Genomic DNA, 18,847 nt, shown 5'->3' with positions numbered 1-18,847 from the left:
GTTTATGTATATGTATTGCAGAAGATTGTATGCATATTGTATGTGGCAGCAAATGCTTAACCATTAGAGTCGCTTTACTTTTTCTCATAAAAATAACTAGAGAAACATAGGTAAAATTGTTCCTTTGTAATTTTAAGGCAGATTGTTTCAAATATTGGTAATGTGTCAGAAAACTGATAATGAACTTGACATTTTAATATTTTATATATATAAAAGGGAGAGACTCAGGAAGAGAGACACCCAGAGAATATATTTATATATATTTTTAATTTTTAATTTTTTTTATTATATAATATTACTGTTCCCGATTAGCTGTTTCTTGTAAATTTTGGGGAAATCTCTAACCGTTACCGACACCCGTACCCAAGTGCCCAATGTTCCCACGTTCCAGAAACTCATGCAACATAGATATTTAGGAAAAATTGTAATGTGACAAAGACCCTGGTGTAGAGGACCTAAGAAGCCACAATAAGAGAATTCATTATGGTGGGTGTCAACTGCCGGGTAAAGGAGGCACCAGAGGACCAAGGCAAAATTTTATAGAATATAAGATTTTTTTTTTTTTCAGAGAGAAAATCACGATGTAAATTATATTAAGAAAATATAATAAGCTGTAACATGAGGGGTCATAACAGACCAGCTGAAAAAACTGTTCCTGATGACAAAGAAGGCGCTGCCTTTGAGCCTATAATTTTGTTCTGTTTTGAAATATGATTTTTAATAATATTTAAAAATTATTAATATAAGAAAAAGGCCAAATTTGACAGAATATAAGAAAATTTTCTGTTTTGAAATATGATTTTTATTAATATTTAAAAATTATTAATATAAGAAAATATTAGAGAGTAGTTATAAATAAAATATTTCAAGTTCAAGTTATATAGTATATTTTGATTTCATCTTTTTAATATGTATATTTAAAATTGAATCTATTATTCGTGAGGAAAGATCAAAATCTTGACGTGTAATTTTTTTGTTGAGTTCATGTAAATTAACCTATTCCTAATCAATTTCAAAATAAAAAGGACATACACGACCATCCTTCAAAGTTTGAAGAGTAAGTTTTAACATTAATTTTTTTTATTGGGATTAATTGAGTTAATGTCCTACAATAATGTAGAAACCTATGGCTAACATTATGGAGGATATTTGAAGTCTGAGTCTCTTGGTTACACAGCTCTCTTGTAGGCATATCTACAGGATAAGGAATCAGGAACCCGACAGGTTTGCTAAGGCATTCTCCTGGATAGGGGCTGTGGCAGGTAACTGAGTTTCGGGTTCAGTACAGTTCAAAATTTTACCACAAACCTTACATGTACAAGGTTCAGGTTGTATGAGCGATGGCTTTGGCTCATGATTGTACTTGCTTTTTAGAGTTTCGGGTTCAGTACAGTTGAAAGTTTTACCACAAACCTTACATGTACAAGGTTCAGGTGGTGTGTGCGATGGCTTTTGCTCATGTTTGTACTTGCTTTTTAGACACCGGATGCGTTGTAACAGGTTCCAGATTCGGTTTTTTGAGATTTGTGGTTTTTTACAGTGGAGCTTTTGGTATTCTCTGTTCTCAGAGGGAAAAATTCGATACCAGGTTACGCGTGTACTTATCTAGGATTTCATATTTGGAACAGCAACTGCATGCTGTTTTTTTCTGGAATTTTTGCACTATCTTAGTGATTAGTGATTTTTGTAACATCATGATGCGCTAAATTGTCTTTGTAATTAGTAATTTTTGTATCCATCATTATGGGTTTTTATAGTCCATGCCTCGACGGGATGTGGGAAATATCCCGAAGAATGCACTATCTCTTTGGTGCAATGCTGGATGTAATTTAAAGAAAAAAAAATTCCTTGCAAAAAAAAATAATATTTGCACATGCATTCTATAATCTGTTTCTACTTGGCTAAGAGCTCGTCTTCCTCGGACGTAAGGAAACAGGTTAACGGCCCAAGACCCAGAGGCATCTGGCAGGAGTGAAAGCCTGCTCCCTTACGGACCACCAGCGGGTTATTACAGGTGGCGTGGTTTTCCTTGATAACAGTGATGAGTCAAACCGACATTCGCGGATAGCAGCCAGAGATGGCTGTCCTCACTGTTGGTTTGACACCTGAGTTTGATAGGTTTTGCCACCTTCGGAAAAAAATAATGCAATAACATTCATATCAATCCATCACAAAATTTTATAAAATCATAAGTTACAGTGTGCACATGTAAAAAAACCAACCATTTTAGGTGTGATTCCAGTTGAACTTCAAGAATGAAAATAAAATGGAGAAAATTGTCATACATACGAGGAATAATTGAATTTGAATCATGAGAGGCATCTGAAGCTCGAACATCCCGGTTTTCAAAAGCTTCTTGGTGTGCATGCAACAAACCCTAGTTTCAATGCGCGTAGTAAGTAATTTGGTTGTAAAATGATGAACGCCAGTCTGTTAGCCTAACGAGGAAATAAAGACACGCTGATAGATCCATAAGATCGCTGAGATGGATCAGCAGCCGAGGTCGCAGATTCATGCACGGGAGTGAAATTCGCAGGACTGTCAGCGGAGGCATCTATGAATGCCGGTCGCGTGGGCTGAACAGTAATATCTAAATTGTTGGTTAACATCAACGCAACGTTTGACATTGAGGGCCGCAGCGCCCACGAACCTTGAGTGCATAGAAGTGCGATTGTGATCACTTTTAGCGCCTGCTCTCTTGGGTACTGCCCCTCTAACGATGGATCAACAATATCTAAAACTTGATCTCGCTCGAATTGATTCCAGGCCTGCAATATCACCAAAACCATCAGTACATGTTTTGACAGACTAAAAGTCTATATTACAGATAATTTTACAAGCGCATTTACAAATGTGTTCGATATACCCACAGAGAGGCTAGCTCTATATGAGACATTTCTGTGCAGTATTTAAAACGTTGTGCAGGTAGGTAACTTATTGTAGGTAGTGCATGTAGTACGGTACCTATATAAACGCCGTAGTTTCCCTGTTATTATTTTTTGTTTTTGGACATATATCTTTTTGGGTTGAATTTGTTTAGAATTTAATAGTAATTCGTTGGAAATGGAATAATAAGTTTGAATTCTGAATTTTTCTGTGTATAGGAAGTTTCCAGGGGCGTCCAGGGGCGTTGTTTATAGGGTCAATTTCACCTTAGAATTTGGTTTTTTTTCCAAAAAAAATTTGATAGCAAAAGTGATTGAATCTTTTTTTCGATGATAGAAATAAATTCAGCACTATCAAAACTTCTGATACACCCCAAAATTCTGAAACTAGACCACTATAACCTAGTTTTCTAAAAAAATCACCAAATTTTATTAAAATCATTCTGGAATTTTCAATATTCTCTGGACAAAAATTTACACCTCACACATTTTAAACCACAAAAACACATCATTTGAACCCAAAAAAAAATTATAAAAATTATTTCACCAAATTAAGTCAAAAACTTGGAAACTCTAAAATGTAATAATTAAACATCGCATATACAAACCATAACGATATACACACGTACCAGAGATAAATGTATTATAGAGTCTTGGGATAAAGATGATGAGATGACACAACTCAAAAATGAAACCTGAATTTCATCACCATAAAATACCAGTGCTCGAATTTAGATTCTGAAACTTCATAATTAACTTATTGAGCTTCAATCGATAAGCCCATATGGAGGACATAAATTAGCACCATTCGGGTCGCTAAGATATAATAAGTTTCTAAGCTCTCACTAACGAGAAAACGTGTAAGTGGCACAACAAAATTATTGGCATTGGGAAGTGTAATATTTTAAAATAAAATATTTTAAAATTATTTTAATATTTTAAAATATCATTTGAAAAAATAATTAAAATGATTAATTAATTAATTATGATAATTATAATAAAAATTTAATTATGCAACATTAATTATTTTGTAGTTATAATTTTTAAAAATAAATTCAAATTTCAAAATTAAATTGTAAAACCAGTTATGATAAAGATGAAGTATTAGGTTTTGGACATGACTTTTGAATAAGAGAAAGAAATAGATTGGGTATTTATTCTTTTTTTGTTCATTATACGAAATTTCTAGTTTCTTTTTCCATGAACTATGAAAAAAGTCCCAGGAGTAGGTGGGGAAGTGTTTGGGGAACATGAGTAGAATTACATGGCCTTCATGCAATGTTGAATCTTGTGAAGCTAGAAGCAAAGATCATGCATCTAGAATTTTATTAGTCAAAAGGGTGGGATGTTTAGTCCATAAATAACATGTTTAGTCCTTTTGATTGTTTTCTCAAATCCCAAATGTTTTATCACTATTTGTTGCCCTACAATAATGGGACAACAATCTTAAGTTGTAGTGCACATAAACTAAGATTTTTGTGGTCTATATTCTAATTGTTTCTGTTCATGTTGTCAATGAAGCTATAGGTGCTCCATCACCTCTCTACAAAAAAGTGTTAACATTTAAAAGCATTGTCTTGCCAATCTATGCAAAGGTGAGATAAAGGAGTCAATCATGTACCATCATTTAATTGAATTCAATCTATCTTAATATTTAGTTACATGCAAATTAGCAAATAATCCATGTTCACTGATGTACTTGCTCGATTGACTTCATACTTGAACACGATGCTTCTCATCAAAAGACCAACTTGTCCAATGAAAGCACATCCCCGTTTTATACCTCTAGATATTTGTGTGATTTTGCCATTGCCCACCCCAAGTGTTGGTTAAGCCAACCAAGACAAAGAATAATTTTAGGTTTGTAAGGACGTATACGAATGCATGGAGTGGAACATTTAGATTATCCCACCTTTTAACCACATGTTTATGACTATGATCATAGAAGGTCACATTTTTCAGATCTACAATCTTTTTTATTTTAACTAGCATGTTATTTATCTACTCATAGACCTCCCTAGGCGCTCGACAATCCATATATACAAACCAAAAAATACTATAAATGGGCTTCGCAGAGCGCAAAACATACCTAACTTGTGCCCAAACTTGACCATCAAAAACAATATCTTCCACTTCCTAAAATTCATGTCAAAAAATGTAGATGCAACCTTGTCTTTCAAACCCACCTCAATCATTTGAGACCATACTAGTCGTTAATGGCCTGTACCATTTCATGGTAATAGGGTGAGTAGAAAAACATTGAATGATACGATAGAGAAAACCAAAAAAAAACCATCCATATGATCCTTACAACCTTGGTCCAGGAAATATAATATTGTTCTATGCATCAAATGCACATGAATGAAACCAACTACAATGGAGGGATGGGGATTGACCACCAAACATTCAATGTGATATTAGCATCTCAAATTCAACACTTGAATATTTGGATTTATTTTGTACAACCTCCTCCTTTGTAATTGTTTATATTTTTCACTAGCACATGGACACAAGTTTTGACTCTTATAATTTACCTTAATCCCATGGCATAATCCCACAAAGAATCTTTCTCATAAAGGCATATGAACCTGTGTAAGTTTTATGACAATGAGAACATATAAATTTTATAGTTCCACCCCCTTCACCTCCCCTAAGTTTTGTCACACGCTTCTGCAAGAGTGTTGAAGTCTCTTTGTATTCCTATACATCATCATTATGAGTTTCATGATTATTGTCCCTTTCCATATCTTCCCCCTCTCCACGGAATGTGTTGCCTACTTCTAGTTCTTCCTCATCACCACTAGTATTTCAATTTATCAACACCACTGTCCTAATGAAAAATCGAACAAAAAGGACAAACCACATTGGCATATCAACCATGATTGTTAAATATTGAGAATAATTCATTGCCTACAATAGAATGATGGAGAAGGCGAAATGGAAAAGATTGGCAAAAAAGAACATTCAAGCATTTGACATAGTAAATATATTATTTCACAACGCATGAAAATAACAAACAAGAGGCCAAAGTGTCTAGGCATACAGAAGTCGCCCACAATCCCCTTAGGGCACTTTCTCTAGTGTGAGCAAGGTTTTCTTATGTTACAAACTATTAAACTCAATTTTGAAAAATATGTCTAATCACCTCGCTACACTACGTTGAATTTAGGGATGGGGATTTTAGGAACTCTTAGATCTTATTGACAATAAATCTAAGAGTTCCTATAACCTATGTGACATCATTCGGGTTCGACTTCAACAACGATGGGATTCGAATTGAATTAGAATTTTCCAATAAAAATTAAATTAAATTAACCACTAAATTTATTTTTATATATATTACAAATTTATATATGTATTTCAAAATTATATATAGATGAATTAAATTAATACAAAATTATATACACACACACACACACACATAATAAATAATTTTTAAAACTACAATATATGTAAGTGATATAATATTTAAAAAAATTCACTCAGAAAGCATGGAATAGATGGTGAAAAGGTGATTTGTTAAAGCACTTCGTGGTGTAAAGGTGTTGGCTTAGGGGGTCCTAACCCAGGTTCAGAGTTAGTTGCGCCAAACAAATCCCTACACTACTAGCCCTTTCAGCATAGGGGGATGCTAGAACCAAATTTCCGCGGCCAAAGATCAGTGTGATGTCCTTTTGGCGACCTAGATCCGCCTTCGCGCAGACCTCTATGCTCCTGCAGCCTAGTGTTGTAACTTCCCTTAATGGGCCTCTAGACATCCGCGAAGGTCTATAGCTGACTTTTGCGGACCTTGAACAGGGCAATTAGCTACTTATGCACATCTTATATTACCCTTAGATCAGTGATTACTCGGAATTACCTAAGTGTTCGATAACTTTAACAGAAAGAGTTGTGATCTTCGCGTAATCACTTAACATTAATTGCGTTCAAATAACAATACAGATCAAGTAAAATTGCGCATCGATACATCATTATTTTATAAAACCATCATTCATCACAGCATATAGCGCATTCATACATAACAAAAGTAAAGGGACTAAACACAAGAATTTCTTGAACAATCTTCTTTATTGATATTCAACAAAGGTTTACAGACTCAAAACTTCTCTGTGCACTCCACTGCAGGGGTCTCCGCACTCAACTCGGACACTACTCTAGGCCTCTTCTCATTCAGCTGCAGAGCCTTTGACTTCCTTATCTGCGCTAGACTTCTTCCTTCGTACGCATTGACAAAAGCATCTTTATATCCCTTACTCTCTAAGACACACCTATTTATACAACCATATGGTCCGCGAACCATACATAGATAGATCTCAAAAGCCCACTCAACTTTACATAAAAGAAGGTAAAAAACCACTTTTGAATTTTAACTAGCTACGCGCTCCGCAACCCAATTTGTGGAGACTTTTCATATTTTTACATCAAAACTTGGGCTTTTGCCCCAAAATTTGAGATTTTTCCCAAAACTTGAGCTTTTGCCCCAAAACTGACCCCAGGGGACCCCGTCCAAACAAGCCCCCAACACATATGTCGTGACTCGCCCTCGAGTCACTCAACTGACACAGTGATTTCGCTGCGAAGATCCCCCAATTCTACCTGCACAACTGCGACTTCAACCGCACTCTGCGTGGCTGCCTACCTCACTTGCTCTACCAGTTTTTTTGTGGCTAGTCCTTCACCGACTCACTTGATCTTCTGTTGTGTAGTCTGCAAGTTCGCCAATTTTTCCTGTATATTAGCCAAAACTAGGTAAGCTTCGTCCAACCAAGGCCACAACTTGGCCTTAAGGATTTCTTCCTTTTCCTACGTAGGAACTACTTAGCCTCCTACAACTTGGCAAGGCGTGTTGTAGCAATGGAGCACGTCGTCACCCTTACTTCGTCATACTGCTGCTGCATCTCACAGATCTCTGTACTTAAGATCTGCAGGGTGGGATCTTCTTGCAGGGTCGTCACCACTTCCATGGCCTGTTCAAACAGAGATGTGCAGTCAACAACCGCGGCATCCACAGTAGCAATTCCTTCCTTAACAGCAACTTCGCGTTGTTCCCGAACTTCTAGCGGAGTCGAAGGCTATGACTTGAGCTCCAGTTCTATGATTTTCATATTCAATTCAAACTGAACTCTGGCCACCTTTGCCTTAGCATCGCGGATGCCCGTAGCTAGCTTCCAGATCTTAGCTTCAAGCGGTGCCTCCTCAGGTATGTGCAACTCCAACATTGTCCTGCATGCCTCTACAACCGCGACCGTCAGCTGGGCGCTCTGCACCTGGATTGTTTCCTTTGCCTTCAAGGCTTCCGTCTTCTCAACGAACATTTGTTCATTGTTCACCTGATATTCACTTATTAAGCTGAGAGCGCGTTGCTCCTGTGCTCTTAATTTCGTTGTCACACATGTCTGCAGCGTGTGAAGATATTCGTTGGGGAGCGTTGCAAGGTTGAGGCCAATGTTCTTCAAATTACTTACAATGACCTTGTCATCAGCGGATTCTGCGCTCAAGGACCCTTCAGGGAACGTGACTGCCCAGAGATCCACTGACCTGACCATCTCGGCAGCCTAACTGGTCCCTGGTGCCCGACTTGTCTGTGCAGTGCTCACCTGCCCTACGCCCACCTGGATCCTGCAGGTCTGGATCTGCAAATCGCACAGATCCTTCTAAATAGTGCCTATCAACTGCAGGTGTTGTTGTTCGAACTACTGCAATAGTTCTGCAATGGTGTCATGCACTTTATCCCCAATCTCATTGAGATTGCCTTCTGTGAGTGTAATGGGATCGAGCAGTGGCTTTGTCGCTTTTGACTTCTTCTGGGGCCCCTCCTTTTGTTGTTCCTTGTACCTCTTCACCCGAAATGGAGTGCTCTATCCTTCATCACCGCCACTGCCTTGCTCTGACTGTTCTTCTTCCTCGGACTGCGACAAAGGGGATTTACTGCTTTGCTCGGAGTCACGTTGTCCCTGTTCAACCTGTTGCTTTGCAGCACGCTCCTTTTCTAGTCGAGCCTTCTCCTCAGCCTCCTTCCTTCGCTGTGCGGCCAACTTCTGGACCACCTACTTTGCTACCTCCTCCTTTTCCGCAGAACTCCCCGCGCCTTTTTTCTAGTACCCGTAGCCAGATCAGACGAAGAGTGCCAATCAACGAGCCAGCGCTTGATGACTTCCTAAATGACATCATCCGTGGCAAGATAAGGTAGATCAAACCACTTCTGTTGCGGATCCTTTCGCACCCTGATATACACACGGTGAAATTCTGCCTTGAACTCCGTGTACTGATCATATACAATCGGGGACAACCGTGGTTGTTGGTTGATGGCCATGCGAATGCTCACCTCCATCAAAACCCAAAAAAAATTTGTCTCTGTTACCGGCGCGAAGTCCTTTGTGGCCCAAAGGGAGGCAAACTATGCAGCCTTCGGCAATCCTTTCCCCACGGGAGGAAACTAACTGTCCTTTGGCAGCTCCCAAGCAACTAGCACAATGGAGAGTAATAACCACGCGTAGTGGAAGGTCTTGCTTTTGTCATGAGCCTCGCGACAATTCGCAAGGAACTCGCTACAAAGGTAGTGCGACCAATTAAACTACACACCCTCCGTGCACTGTGCAGCGAACGAGATCACGGGCATCAGAATCTCATCCGCGCGGCATTTCCTCATGACTTTACCAGCTAATATCTGCGTGGCAATTTGTACCGCAAGGTCGTTGATGGACGTTATGGAGTACCCATGCGGCTTCTTGACTAGGTCAAATTTCTTCTTCATCTTTTCTGCCAAGTCGCGCTCACTGGTCTTTTTGCCAAACTCCTTGGCCGGATTCAAGCCTGAATGTGGCAGGAGTGTGATCCAATGGATAAGCATGTTTGTGATGGGGATAGGCACGCTCAACCATAAACACCCATCATGCACCAGAGTCAGCAGTTGCTTTATGCAGATGATATTGATGTTGGAGCGGTGGTAGTGGGGCACCCATAGCAGGTTCAACAACCCCGATTGATTTACTCTGTGAATCCACTCAACTGGCTCCAACGCAGTGACACTTGATTCTTTGTAATACACCCGCTTCATGTAATTCTCCATTGCGAGGTGGGGAACCTCTCATGGTCAACCAAATCCTAGTCTTCCATTTTTAAATGGGGAATCTGCGCTAGGCATGGGCCTTCAAAGGTGATGCTTTCTGGTAGCAAGGGCATATGAATGAGGAATTTCTCTGCGTCTAGGTCCTTGGTGACCTTCACCTTTCCTTTACGCAAAGGGATATAATCCGACAACTTGGAGATGGGCTCCACGCCCTCAGCATCTATATCCTTTGCGCCCTCTTCGACCTCTAAATCTACCACCTTCTCCTTATCCTTCGCTAGCGGCTTATCTTTCTTCTAGGCCTGGGTAGTAGAGTGCTTTCTCGGCGACTTGCGCACTGGCATCAGCCTCTTCTGCTTGTCTTTCTTTAGCTTGGGGTTTTCACGCACTGGTGTAGGCTTCGGCCTAGGCGACCTCGGCGCCATAGGCACAGGAGCCGGAGCCTCCATGCTCACAACTTCTGGAGCCGCTCCTTCGGAGGCAACAATTCCTCCGGTGCTTGCAGTCTCACCTGGTCCTGACATAGTGTTGCGAATAAACTGTTGGGTATCCTTAGGTAAAGTATCAAACACAAAGCTTGTGACCAAATCTGCGAAAAACTGAGGATTCATAAACGACGAACAGCACAGCTCAAAAATTCTAGGGATGCAAAGTGTTCTCTACTAGACGGCCATAGGTAATTTATAGGCGAGTTTGAATTCAAATCCGATCGTTCCCCCCAAAATTCGTCCATAAATGTTGATTTGGTGACAAATCTTCAAAGATTTCAGCCTTAAATGCCGCCCTCTACTCTTAACCGTCTCCTCGCTGTCAAATCCTGAACAGTGACTGTAAGATCATTTTCTGGTTATGTTGCGCGGTATCTCCCCTCATAGCGCAGCTCCCTTCGTTCACCTTCTGAGACTGTGACATCACCCTTTTTTGCGCAACTCCTCTGTTACCTAGCTCTACAAACCAGGCAGTGTAGTTTATAGTCTCGCATTCTCTTGCAGCTGCCTGGAGCACTAACACTGTGTTGTCGTCATGTAGTCCTTGAGCTGGATCCCCTATATACGGCTTTAACCAGCTCCCATTCACTTTTCCCGGGAAAGGTTCTTCGTTCAACTTTGTGAGTTGAACCACGCCCCCATCTGTGATTTCTTTGATGGCATATGGTCCCAACCAGTGCATCTAAAACTTTCCTGGAAATTTAGCGAGCTTACTATCATATAATAAAACCAAGTCATTTACCTTAAATGTGCGCAACTTGATATGTCGATCGCGCCATGCCTTTTCACGTTCCTTCTGTAATTGTTGATGAAATCTAGCCAAGAATCTGTCTTCTTCGAGCTCCATCAATTGTGCACGCCATTCTTCCATAGCTCCGCAGTTCGCCATCCCTGTGAAGGCTACTATGCATAGACTAGACACAATATATTCCATAGGCATCACAGCATCTACACCATAGACCAACCGGAAAGGTGTCTTAGCTGTTAGTTTTTTGCAAGTAGTCATGTACGCCCATAACACTGTCGGTACACGTACGTCCGAATCATTCCGCTACGCGTTGCAAATCTTTGTCAGCGCATTCTCCAATATCTTATTGAAGGCCTCCACTATTCCATTAGCCTAGGGGTGATATGGTGTACTCTTCTGATGATAAACCTGAAATTCTTCTATCAACGCACTAATCATTTCGTTGAGGAAGTGCGTACCGCGATCGCTCATCAACACTTTTGGGCACCCGAACCTAGTTAGCACATACTCGGACAAAGATTTACTTGTTGTAGCCCCTGTACAATCCTTTACAGGTTGTGCCTCCACCCATTTGGTCAAATACTCTATCGCGGTGATGATATATCATGCACTTGTTTTCTTACAGGGAGGTTGAATCAGTGCTACAAAGTCAATAGCCCATTTCTCAAATGGTTATAACAACACCTAAGGATTCAGAGGCAGTTCATTCCTTCGCGATTACTTGCCTGTTCTTTGACATACATCACATGCCCTACAATATGCTTTGGAATCTTTATGCAGCATAGGCCACCACAACCCAGCGCAAAAAAAATTGCGTTGTTGTCTTTCCTGCATAATGCCCTCCTGCAACTCCTCCATGAGCCTCCGCAATAAAAAAAAATTGCGTTGTTGTCTTTCCTGCATAATGCCCTCCTGCAACTCCTCCATGAGCCTCCGCAAGGACGCTGTTTCTTTCGAAATCAGGCACATACCGTCAGAGTATCTCGTCTGATCCCATTTGATACAAATGTCTGGAAATTATTGAGAAATCAACTACGCGTACTATCTGCAAAGTGGTTGTCCGCTACACGCACCGCAAAGAGTTGCGCGTCGGCCAGTTCTTCCTCCAAATTAGTAGGCTCCTCTCCCTTTTCAATGCATGACAAATGGTCAGGTCCTGCATTCAACCTTCCTGGCTTGACAATTACCTCAAAGTCGTATTCTTGAAACAACGGCAACCATCTGCATATCTTCCTCCACCCCCCCCCAAACACAAACTTATTAACTAGGTACTTTAAGGCAAAGTGGTCTGTGTACATCTTGAAATTTTTGCCCAACAGATAGTGTCGAAATTTTTGGAGCGCGTACACCATAGCCAATCCTTCGCACTCTATTGTCGAATAATTTTTTCTACTTTTGACAACTTTTTGCTCACAAATGCTATAGGATTATCCATCTCTCCTTCACCAACCTGTGTCAGCACTGCTCCCAACAAAATGTAGCATCATTATTTAGCAACTTCTCCATGGGCGCGGTAATCTAAGCATAAGCCTTGATGAACTTTCGATACAAATCAGTATGGCCCAGTGTTGCGTGCAGTGGTTTAACACTACTTGGGGCTTCCAAATTGATTATTACCGCGATCTTGGCAAGGTCCACCATGAGTCCTTGCTTGCATACCACATGACCCAGCAAAATCCCAAAGGGGACACAAAACAAGCACTTCTTCAAGTTCAGTGCAATCTAATACCTTTGGCACGTATCCAACATTAAGTGCAGATTGGCTACATGGCGCTTTACCAACCCAAACACTGTCCAATGATCAAAATATACCTCCAAGAATTTGTGAATAAATTCTTTGAATGTCGCGATGACTATGCGAGGGAATATCACCAACGCATTCTTGAGTCTGAAGGGCATCACTGTGTACTGAAAACACCCCCATTTCGTCACGAAGGTTGTTTTACTCTTGTCTTTTGGCGCAATCTTGATCTGATAATATCCACAGAATCCATCAACGTTGTCCAATGCCTCATCAATAAACGTTGTCGGAAAAGGATCATGAACGCAGGCATCGTTAATCTTTCTTAGATCTACGCAAATCCTTATCTCTCCCTTCTGCTTCTTTTCCTGTAGAAATTTTGAATAATAAACACTTATTCACAGAGATTATCCCGATTATACACTATTGCGGAATACATGCATAATACATAACCTCCTCTATGTTGATCATCAATTTAGCAGCATTAAAATCAATGAAACATCAATCGCATGCGCACATTAACACAATATGTAACCCAGGGAAAGCATACAGCTGAAAACCCCACAGTATCTGTATATTATAATGATTGAGAACATGTAACAATACATAGTACAATACTCCTCACAAGTACTCAGTACTATCTCCACCTGTTACACACAAAACTAGCTCAGATCCGGACAAGTCACAGGTTCAAATCTCCTCCGCTGCTTTGCCTGCCTCCACTACACAATGCCAAGTGAAAATCACGTGAACACAGGCTACAATTGCCTAGATATTGGCCCATACTGCGCAATCCTCATTGGCATAACTCAATCCCATGCATGTGCAAATCTCATGCACCACTGATAGTCACAACTCACCCTTTCACTTACCTCTAACACCTATCTCTGTTGAACTATCCATGCACTGAGTTAACTGATGTATTCTTTAGTTTCTTTATGAGTTAATCATCAGTGAATTAATTAATATTTAATTCACACAACTCATCACTAGAGTATTCTTTAGTTAGACTAAAATACAACTAGTTTAACTAAGTCAAACTGAACACAACTCCATCAACTCCACATCCAACTCCACAGAACTCACATGCATGAGTTCTAACTGAAGTCCTCCATGCAATAACTCAACTAACACATAAGAAACCACGTGATTCCTTTTGTCAGCTGCATGTGCCACATCCGTAGCTCGAACTGAAGTGCTCCAAGAGACTATGATAATGTTTAGAGTCCAAATACTACTAAGGGCTAATAATATTTGACTGTTTCTATTTTTAGCCTGGCAGTCTAAAAATAGACTCTGATCACTCCGTTGTGAACCAACAATAGAAGTCCATCTATTTTTCCCAACATGACCAATCATCCATAAACAACATACTGCAACTCATAGACCATGATCCATATGTCTAAAAATAAACAGTCTAAAAATAGACTTTGCGCCAAAAATAGCTTGAGGGCCCACTTAATGAAGGCGACTCCTTTCCACTAAGATCCATCATCTTGTTGCATTTTCAACATTTCCTGCCATTGGGCTCACCCAATCAAGATTCCTCCACTAGTTCAATAATACCTTCCTCAAGCATCTTGTCCAATTCCAAGCAAGCATTTTCCTTATATTTGGGATTGAGGCAATATAGCCTCTGCTAAACAGGCTTCACGTTTGGTTTCAAAGTTATTTTTATCACACTCCCAAATCGCTTATGATGCCTTTCAAGTCCGAAAATTTTGTAGGAAAAAGATCCTAGTACTCGCGGAGTAACTCAACAACTTTATCCATTGTGGCATCATCCCAATAATCTCCGATCTTCGCGAATTTAGGCTCTGCTTCAGTACCAATGTTTACCTGCCTAGTCTTCAGCGGCGCGGTGATATCCAGGTTCTCTATCTGCGGACCTTCAACCTCGCAGTGGCCTTCCGCTTCTAGGATATTGATATTCCTTGGATCCTCATCCTCCGCTTCAGCAGTCATATTATAGCATTCCAATGCATGGCGCAACTAGGTGCTCCAATTTGGTTGAACCAATTCCAAAGGATACTGTGGAATTCGAAAGATCGTTGCCTTAACCTCCTGCGGCGCCTCATCAATGCTTTTGAACCTATCTTCAAAGTTGAATGTTCTCAAGAACACTTCTCTTAAGATATCCCAAGCTCTGTTTCCAAATACCAATTCATATGGATTATATCCAGAGTGTGACAGAATAAATGCACCCATTCTTTTTGCAACTCTGTTCCCTACACTTTAACCCATTTTGCCAGGTGATCGCACAGATCATTCCTCCCATCATATTTCTCGGTTAACCGTACTTCAGGGCGACCAAATCGTATCCTCATCATCCTTTTGTAATCGCGCCCCACCACCGAGCAAGCATAGCACGCAGTGCCAAATCCATCCCCTGAAAGCAATGATCCTCTAGAACTTCTCTTTCAAAAGCATCCAAAAATTTATCTACGTCAATTAGCCCATCATAATAAGGTAAATTTCTTACCTCCAATGACACAGCATAGTGATTTGGTCATCATGTTGCAGCGCAGTGTGGATAATTCATGCAGCCTGTTTTGCCAATGTTCCAACTCTTCGTCTCAATCTTAGGTACAAGAACTTTCGCGGTCCCATGCAATTCGTCCATCAGCTGTCAGATTAACCCAGTCTTGCTCTTGCGTTGTTATTTTATAGATCTGATCCAAATCATCATTACTTTTCTCATAGTCGCGGACCAATTCAGTATTGTGTGGTCCTTCTGCATGGTCCAATGGTACTACAACGCGAAGCAATTTCCTTTCAAACAACATTGTCCGCTTCTTTAAGTTGATGACCCCATTCATGTCGATAGCCTAATCAATTCCCAGGAGTGTGGGGTATGGATTGCTATCATCAACAATCTTTATCACTTCAAAATCAGCTAGTGCGCTCGCACCTTCGATATCTATGGTAACAACCTGCAATTGTCCCATGGGGATAATCTTCTGTTGGTTCATCATCCTCAATTAAATTGGAGACAACTGCAGCACAGGTCTCCCCATTCTCTCCCAGGTCTGTTTAGGCAATACGTTCGCGTCAGACCCCAAATCCAAAATAACTTGGTCCATCTCATAGTCTCCTATTTGTGCGGTAAGCCTCATCTCGCGCCTTGTTCTTGCCTTATGCTTACCAATCTTTCTGACTACGCGGGGTCCATCAGAAGCATTATCCTTACCGGCACATTTGTTTATCAACTCCTATAGTCCTTTCATAGCCTTGCTATCGCACAGTAGTTTCATACAAGTCTCCAAGAAGGTGGTAAGCACAAAGGGGTCAACCTCTGTAGGCAGTTTGTCTTGACTTCCTAAGGTAGAGGCCTCAGCGAAGCTTTTCTTCGCTTCCATGAACGTTTCCTTCACACGCTCCAAATCAAACCCAACCTCCTTTTCTGGAGCCTTGCAAACCCATCCACCTTCTTCAAGCCAATTTCCCTTATCGTCACCAGTCACGATCCCGCTTCGCAACACGATATTCACATTCAGGTCCTCTTCGCAGGGCTCGGCCCTGATCATCTATAAGTTCTAGGTAGGATGTTGAGGCTACACCGCCTTATCCTGCATCTTGGCCATCAGCACAGGACATTCTTCGATTTTGTGGTCAAACTGAGTGCAGTATTGACATGACAAGCGTGTCTGATTCATACACTCCCGCGAGTAGTGTCCTCGCATTTTATAATTGTAACAAATGACCTACCCATGAGCCCTATTAGGTCCTCCTCCCCCTCGACCTCGTCTGCGCCCCAGATATCCCTCTACGCATTCCCCCATCACCTTGATCTGAAGGCTGAGTTTTTGCTTGCATTCAATACGTAGGCATCCTCTCCATCATTAATTCATAGCTTCAACAGTGGCGCTCATCGTGGCCCACCAATTTGCAGAAATCGCAGAACAATTGTTGCGGTGTCTACACAAACTTTTGTAGTAAGTGACAATTATATGTTACATGTTTTCCCGCCACCTGGCAAATAGTGCACCATAGCGCGGGCCCCGCACTTGGTCTTGCTGGAGCTTCCTGCCTTGGGGGCATTGGCCCCCCTCTTGTGATGTAATTCGCGAAGACAAGACAATTATCTTTATCATGCCCCTAGTTTTTACACTTGAGACACCAAACTTCTTCGCGCACCTCTGGCTAAGCCGCTTTTTCCTTTTTCAAGCTCTGCAACTCCAAGCAAAGGTTCTGCAACTCTGCATGAATTTGTTGAACTCCCAAAGAAGCGTCCTGGATAGGTGTCTCATGCAATCTCATCGCGATTTCCAGGGCTTCCGCCTGAGTTCCTATCTTTTGCCACAACAAAGTATTCCTTAGGCGGGGCAGTAGCGCGCTATAAACCAATCATGGTTCTGACTATCTGTGAGATTCATATTAGCTTCATGGATCCCGCACTTCAGTCTTTGATCTAGCTCCCATGGCGTTTCACTGGGCCTCATCATGATTTCCTTAAATCCAATTATTGATTGCGAGGCAGATTTAGGCTTATCGAATTCCTTGTTCAAAGCAGTTTGAGTATCTGCCAATGATGCCAACGAATTATCAGTGCAGTACTTAACATACCATGTCAGCGCGCGGTCCTGCAAAGCGGTGACTAACTCCGCCTTCTTTATATTATCATTCGTAATTTGTTGTGTTATCTACACAGGCTTCGCAACAAACCAAAAGTGATCCCGATCCTCACTTCCTAAGCCCTTGAAAACTAGCAACTTCATCGTATTCGACATGTTGACCGCCGGCGGTGGTGGTGGCGGTCTGGGTGAAGGTGTATGTTGTGGAGGTGAAGGTGGAGGTGGTGTGGACGGATGAGGTATCCGCAAAAATCCCTGCCTTATCAACTGGACAACGATCTGCGGTGAAACCTGTACTGCTCTCTCGTCATCACTTGAAGGAGGTTCAATCAATGGACTATATTCAGGACCTACCTTTCCGTGATTTCTAAAACTTCGTCCACTTCACGTAGATCCAAACATCAAGGTAATGGCATAACCTACTTTTCACACAAGAGCATCTTAATCCAAGTATTCAAAGATCTCAAATACTTACCTCACGGTCCCTTGAAGAAGCGTCGCTCTGCTTCGTTGTAACTGACTGAGGTATCAACCGCGAACTCTATAACAAATCCTCGATGACTCGATCAAGCCAATGATCAACTACATGCGCGATCTTATCTTCAAAAGCTTCCAACCTTCCTGCGAGTTACGGGATCCACATTATCGAACCATCAAGCCTCCACCTTCCTTAGTCATCTGCCAATTTAGCGATCCACTCGTATAGTTCGATCAGGAAGGTGCAGAAGAAGATTTCGTGTATTTCTATGTATAAATATTTGTCCAACCACTATTCTTTTGTCAGGCACGGATTTTTGTTTTCTTGCATCACGAATTCGTGGATCTTTCTATCCAACCACTTCTCAATTTCCTTCTTGGTCAGATTCCAGTGATGTGACATCACACATCTCTTTATGCAGATCTCGGTCCCGGCAACGAAACCATTTGTTGGCTTAGGGGGTCCTGACCCAAGTTCAGAGTTAGTTGCACCAAACAAATCCTTACACTACTAGCCCTTTCGGCATCAATCAGCGATGCGCGGGCTAAAGTCTTACCCGAAGCAATATGGGGAGATGTTGGAACCAAGTTTCTGCACCCAGAGATTAGTGTGATGTCCTTTTGTCGACCTAAATCTGCCTTCGCGCAGACCTCTATGCTAATGTGGCCTCGTGCTGTAACTTCCCTTAATCGGAATCTAAACCTCTGTGAAGGTCTATGGCTAACTTTTGTGGACCTTGAACAAGCCAATTAGCTACTTACGCACATCTTAGATTACCCTTAGGTCAGTAATTACTTGAAATTACCTAAGTGTTTGATAACTTTAACAGAAAGCGTTGTGGTCTTCGCGTAATCACTTAACATT

General features: G+C 41.1%; 1 protein-coding gene across 4 annotated transcripts in view; it reads right to left on the bottom strand.

Annotated features, from left to right (window-relative positions):
- Positions 1-2,154: 2,154 nt before the first annotated feature.
- LOC149181506 (cold-responsive protein kinase 1-like) overlaps positions 2,155-18,847 on the bottom strand; it is a 92,642-nt gene continuing 75,949 nt past the window's right edge. For all 4 annotated transcript variants that reach the window (XM_089418332.1, XM_089418333.1, XM_089418334.1 and 1 more), the window contains exon 7: positions 2,155-2,768. In XM_089418332.1, coding sequence (XP_089274458.1) covers positions 2,439-2,768 — 330 coding nt within the window. In that variant the 3' untranslated portion in view covers positions 2,155-2,438. The remainder of the gene's footprint in view (positions 2,769-18,847) is intronic.

This window comes from Pinus tabuliformis, chromosome 3_2 (genome assembly GCF_031772625.1).
Source record: "Pinus tabuliformis cultivar Carrire ecotype Pingquan chromosome 3_2, CPIR1, whole genome shotgun sequence".
NCBI classification, from domain to species: Eukaryota; Viridiplantae; Streptophyta; class Pinopsida; order Pinales; family Pinaceae; genus Pinus; species Pinus tabuliformis.
The sequence above is the reverse complement of the archived record's forward strand: the minus strand, read 5'-3'. Positions and strand labels throughout refer to the sequence as shown.